The sequence below is a fragment of the Cryptomeria japonica genome, chromosome 10 (assembly GCF_030272615.1).
Source record: "Cryptomeria japonica chromosome 10, Sugi_1.0, whole genome shotgun sequence".
NCBI lineage: Eukaryota > Viridiplantae > Streptophyta > Pinopsida > Cupressales > Cupressaceae > Cryptomeria > Cryptomeria japonica.
Genome location: NC_081414.1, coordinates 789,252,547 through 789,257,028, shown reverse-complemented (window position 1 = coordinate 789,257,028; position 4,482 = coordinate 789,252,547). Strand labels below are relative to the sequence as shown.

Here is a 4,482-nt window from a genome sequence, read left to right as displayed (position 1 = left end):
TTTTTTCTAAATAAAAAATACAAATGATTTCTTTTAAGTCAATTAAGATATCAAATCTCAATCATAATGTCATAATATCTCATAGTTCTAGTTTTGTCTAACATACAAGATATTAAAATACGCACACTTTTAATACTTCTTAAATTACAACATAAAGATAGTATTCGTCCTTTCGAACACACAGCATCTAGACTATATCTAATGTAATATTTCATTAATTTCGTTAGACGTCCTTAAAACCACTTGATATGCAAGGAAGATGAGCAGACATATTATTGTCGTCGTCTTCTACCTGATCTACCAGTAGCTGTAGAGACCTCGGGATTTGTGGCGTAGGAGCCTCGATCGTCCCTTCCAGTATCTTCAACACTTCACCCATGCTCGGCCTCATATTTTCATCGTGTTGAATGCACAGTTCTCCAACCACAGCGGCTCTTCTCACCTCTTCAATATTCGCCTCACTTGCTATCCTTACATCCACAACGCCTATTATGTTTCCTCTCTGAATTTGAGATGCAGCCCAGGTAGGAAAGTAGAATCTGCTCTCCTCCAACTTCAAGTCCAGATTTCTACGACCAGATATCATTTCCAGCAACGCCATACCAAAACTGTAAACGTCCACCTTTGGAGTGATAGGAAGGCCCGAGATCCACTCGGGAGCCAAGTAACCCCGAGTTCCTCTTGTGGTCGTCAATACACGGCTGAAATCTCTGCCCACCAGCTTTGCCAACCCAAAATCGGCTATCTTCGGGCGAAGGTCACCATCCAGAAGAATGTTTTCTGGTTTAATATCACAGTGAATGATATGATCCCTGCATTCCTCATGGAGATAAACTAGTCCTCGTGCAGTGCCCAGTGCGATCTCGAAACGGGTTTTCCAATCCAACACCTTCTCTGCTTCTTCCTCTTCACAGAAGAGAGAGGAATTTAAAGAGCCGTTGGGCATGTAGGCATATACCAGTAGCCTTCGAGATTCTTCAGCGCAGAATCCATAGAGCGTTACCAAATTCAAGTGTTGTATTCTCCCGATGGTGTTTATTTCTGCACGAAATTGCTTTTCTGCTCCTGCAGCACCCCCTAATCTTTTAACGGCCACAAGCGTGTTGTTTGGCAGAGTTCCTTTGAACACAGACCCGAATGCTCCGCTTCCCAGCATATGCTTGAAATTCTCGGTTGCAATTCTCAGCTCTTTGTAAGTGAACGTTTTGAGAGAGATGGGTACGTCCTCTTCCACGCTTTTCTTCTGCAGTCTTCGACGTTTCCACAGAATAAATGCGGCCAAGAGGAGAGCTAAAAGGGCAGCAGAAATAATGGCAGAGGGAAGTAAAAAGAGAAGTACAGGGGCTTTGCTGCTTCTCTCTGATGTCGAGTGCGGCAACTCCGAAGCTGCCAGCCTGATGAAAATGGAATACTTCTCAGATGAAACGCGCATTTTGAATAAATCCCTTAACCAGAGCCTACAGATTGGTAGGTCAGAAATAATGAAAGTAAATGCTGTACATGAGCAATTGTTGAGACAAGCAGTCCTGCAGGCTTCTATTGTTGGCTCCTTGTTGTATGAGAGAGCTTCTTCTTCAGGTAAGTATCGGTTCTTGGATTCCACGAAGCCGTCTGTTGTGCCCGCTTCGACAGAGCATTGCAAGGGTTTTCGTCGAGCACACCCACTCGACCACCAACCTTGAGAGCCGTTCTTGGGTGTAAAACCCTCAACACAACTACACACATCATTGGCATTACACAGTCCATACGCCCCGCAGATTTCAAACTGACTGCATTGACCTCGGTGTGACGACCATATCTGATTCCAAGTACCATCATCCATCGCGAGGTAAACTTTTAACTCGCCATTCTCGTCTAAGAGGATTCGCCCTGTCAGGATATGTCCTGACGGCTTTACTCTGAAATGAAACTGTAATCTTGAAGGAGAAACCCTCTCACAAATCATTTCGGATATCTTATTATCATTCCCCTCCGGAACTTTGGTAAAATAACTGCCAGTCCACTCTCCACTTGACGAATATGGAACACTGTTGTTATATATCATCACCATCTGCGTCATTCCTGAAGACCTGTCCATTCCATAAGAGAACAGCCCAATTGCAGGATCCGCCAAACTCTTCCACGAAGTTAGCTTCATGCCTTTCGACATCCTCATGCCAGGCAACCATGTATCTCCCGGGTGAGCGAAACTCTCCCAAACAATGTCAGACTTGTTGTGACCGTGACCCAGCATAATGAAATTACCAGATTCGGTTATCATTGCCCGCGATCCTTTCAGACCAATAGCAGTCGACCACAATGACCGGCCCTTTCTATCAAACACTCTGAGACGACGGTGGCTTGAAAATTTCAGGACTCCCGGCATGCTTCTGACAGGATTATCTCTGTTAGCCACCCAAACTATGACCTTCGGAGACATTCGTGCGTACCAGATGCCAATGTACCAACTATTCGTTCCACTCGGACAGAAAAATCCTAAAACAAACGTGCCATTCTCTGACATTATTGTCTGATTTCCAGCGAGCGAATCTCCAACTAGAAGCGTATCCCCACCATGCAGTGCTAATGAAGTGCAATTATTGAATGCAATGATTATAGAAATTGCGAGGACCAAATACTTCATCGCCATTTCGATAACCATAGCATCTGTTTTTTTTTAATATATAGAAAAAAGAAAACGAACAGGCTACGGAATGAATGAACATGGCCGATGTAGTGCCGTTCATCACACGGAAATGACTTCGGGACCTCTTTGAATGGCATAGTGCCCATTTTCATCCTTCCAAATATTCTACGCTGGGGGATATCTAAACTCTGAATCAAACAAACAAATAATTTGACAGCACACAGAGGCCACTCTGTCGTATGCACAATTTGACCCTATCGCAGACGCAAGCTGGTCTTCTAAACGCAAACCCTACGCTTAAGGTAAAATATAAGTCTTGTCTTTTGTCCCGGACGAAAGATGGACATATTACTAGTAATATACATGAAGGCAATTTCTTTTGAATGTTCCAATGAAAATTTAATTTATAATATTAATAAGTAGTAACCTTGGTCTCTAATTGGTATGTCAATGAATAATTGGAATTCAACTAATGTATATTCTTTAATGTTTAAAATTTAATCTATTAAGTTGAAACATCTTAAACAAAAAATTATATAAAGTACTTTTCAACTTTCTACCTCCTTCCATCCTCTCTCTTTTTCTCTTTCTTAACCTTTGTGTTTCTCTCTCCTCTCCACTTATATAAATTTATCTCTTTCATAAATCTTTTCAAGTTATTTGGTGTAGGTGAAAAAGCATAGTCTACTCATAGGTTCACCTTGAAATTATCTCTCTTTCCAATTCCTTTCCCATGTCTCTTTTTTCTCTCATTTAATTTGCTCTTGAAGCTAGGTAAATAAACACATATTCTTGCGTATATCCATTCCCTTGCTAGAACTTCCTTCCTAAATCACAAAAGTGTTCTTTGTTTCCACTTTCCTCAAACAGTAACCTCAACACATGTAAACAATCTCATAAAGACAATCACTAGGCTTGTCAACTTTTAGCTAAAAGATGAGATTTTTTGTTGGTACACTCATGCAATTACATTTAACCTCATGATGTCATTATAAAATGCCTTGTTGGTAAACAAATTTATCACTGAAATTTTGTCTACAAAATCGATCATGTTAGCTCGAAGAGCAATGACAATTGTTTAAAGAGTTGGAGAGATAGTTCTAGAATGTCAATCTTCCTCTACATTTGAAAGGGGCAGCTCCTTCGTATGATGGGTGTTGGGATTAAGGTGTCTCAACCTCAGAGTCCAAACATGCTAATTTAATTATTTGTTTTATTTTTTTACCTCACTTTGGAATTCCTAAATTTTATGGAAACTAGTGTCATAGGTTGCTATGTTGAGACTATGACAAATTTCTATTGTGGCTATTACGGTATCTAGTTTGGTGGAAGAGTCGTGAAGAGTTATAGTTTGGCAATCTACATTTATGGTTTGATTTCACTTTTGACAAGTGGTGTGAGGTAAGGAAGGTACCTATTTGGTCATGGTAACTTCTATGTTGGACTTACATTACATTTGGCAAGATGACCATTATGGAAGAGATAGGTGTTGTTGCTTCGGAAGTTGCTATGTGCAACATGTCATTGGATTAGCAAGGTGTTTCTTGTGACACAACTTACCTCTTGGGATTTGAAGATGGTTTTGGAAACCATGGGCACATACCTCTCTTTGATGAGCTCTATTAATATGTTGATGCCTTAGTTGTTTTTTATATGAGACAGGTTGATTATTTCTAAGGCATTGTTATGCTGCCAAATTGTTCTTGAAATCTCAATTGTAGCTACTCCTGAAAAGAATTGGCTATGTGCATTGCATTGTAACCATTGTTGATGATAATACAATTGAGTCTAGCTTTTGGAGTGTGGGTTTCTTCCTGAAAGGGTTTCTCATGTATATCTGGTGTTTGGTTTTATTT

The 4,482-nt window shown here is 40.5% G+C and overlaps 1 protein-coding gene across 1 annotated transcript; it reads right to left on the bottom strand.

Annotated features, from left to right (window-relative positions):
• Positions 1-223: 223 nt before the first annotated feature.
• Positions 224-2,629, bottom strand: LOC131859259 (G-type lectin S-receptor-like serine/threonine-protein kinase At2g19130). Its single transcript, XM_059212851.1, has one exon. It carries the CDS (start codon positions 2,627-2,629, stop codon positions 224-226), a length of 2,406 nt encoding a protein of 801 aa, XP_059068834.1.
• Between the last annotated feature and the right edge of the window lie 1,853 nt (positions 2,630-4,482).

Excerpts from the sequence above, each read along its gene's own strand:
- LOC131859259 (XM_059212851.1), bottom strand. The coding sequence starts at position 2,629 with ATGGCGATGAAGTATTTGGTCCTCGCAATTTCTATAATCATTGCATTC.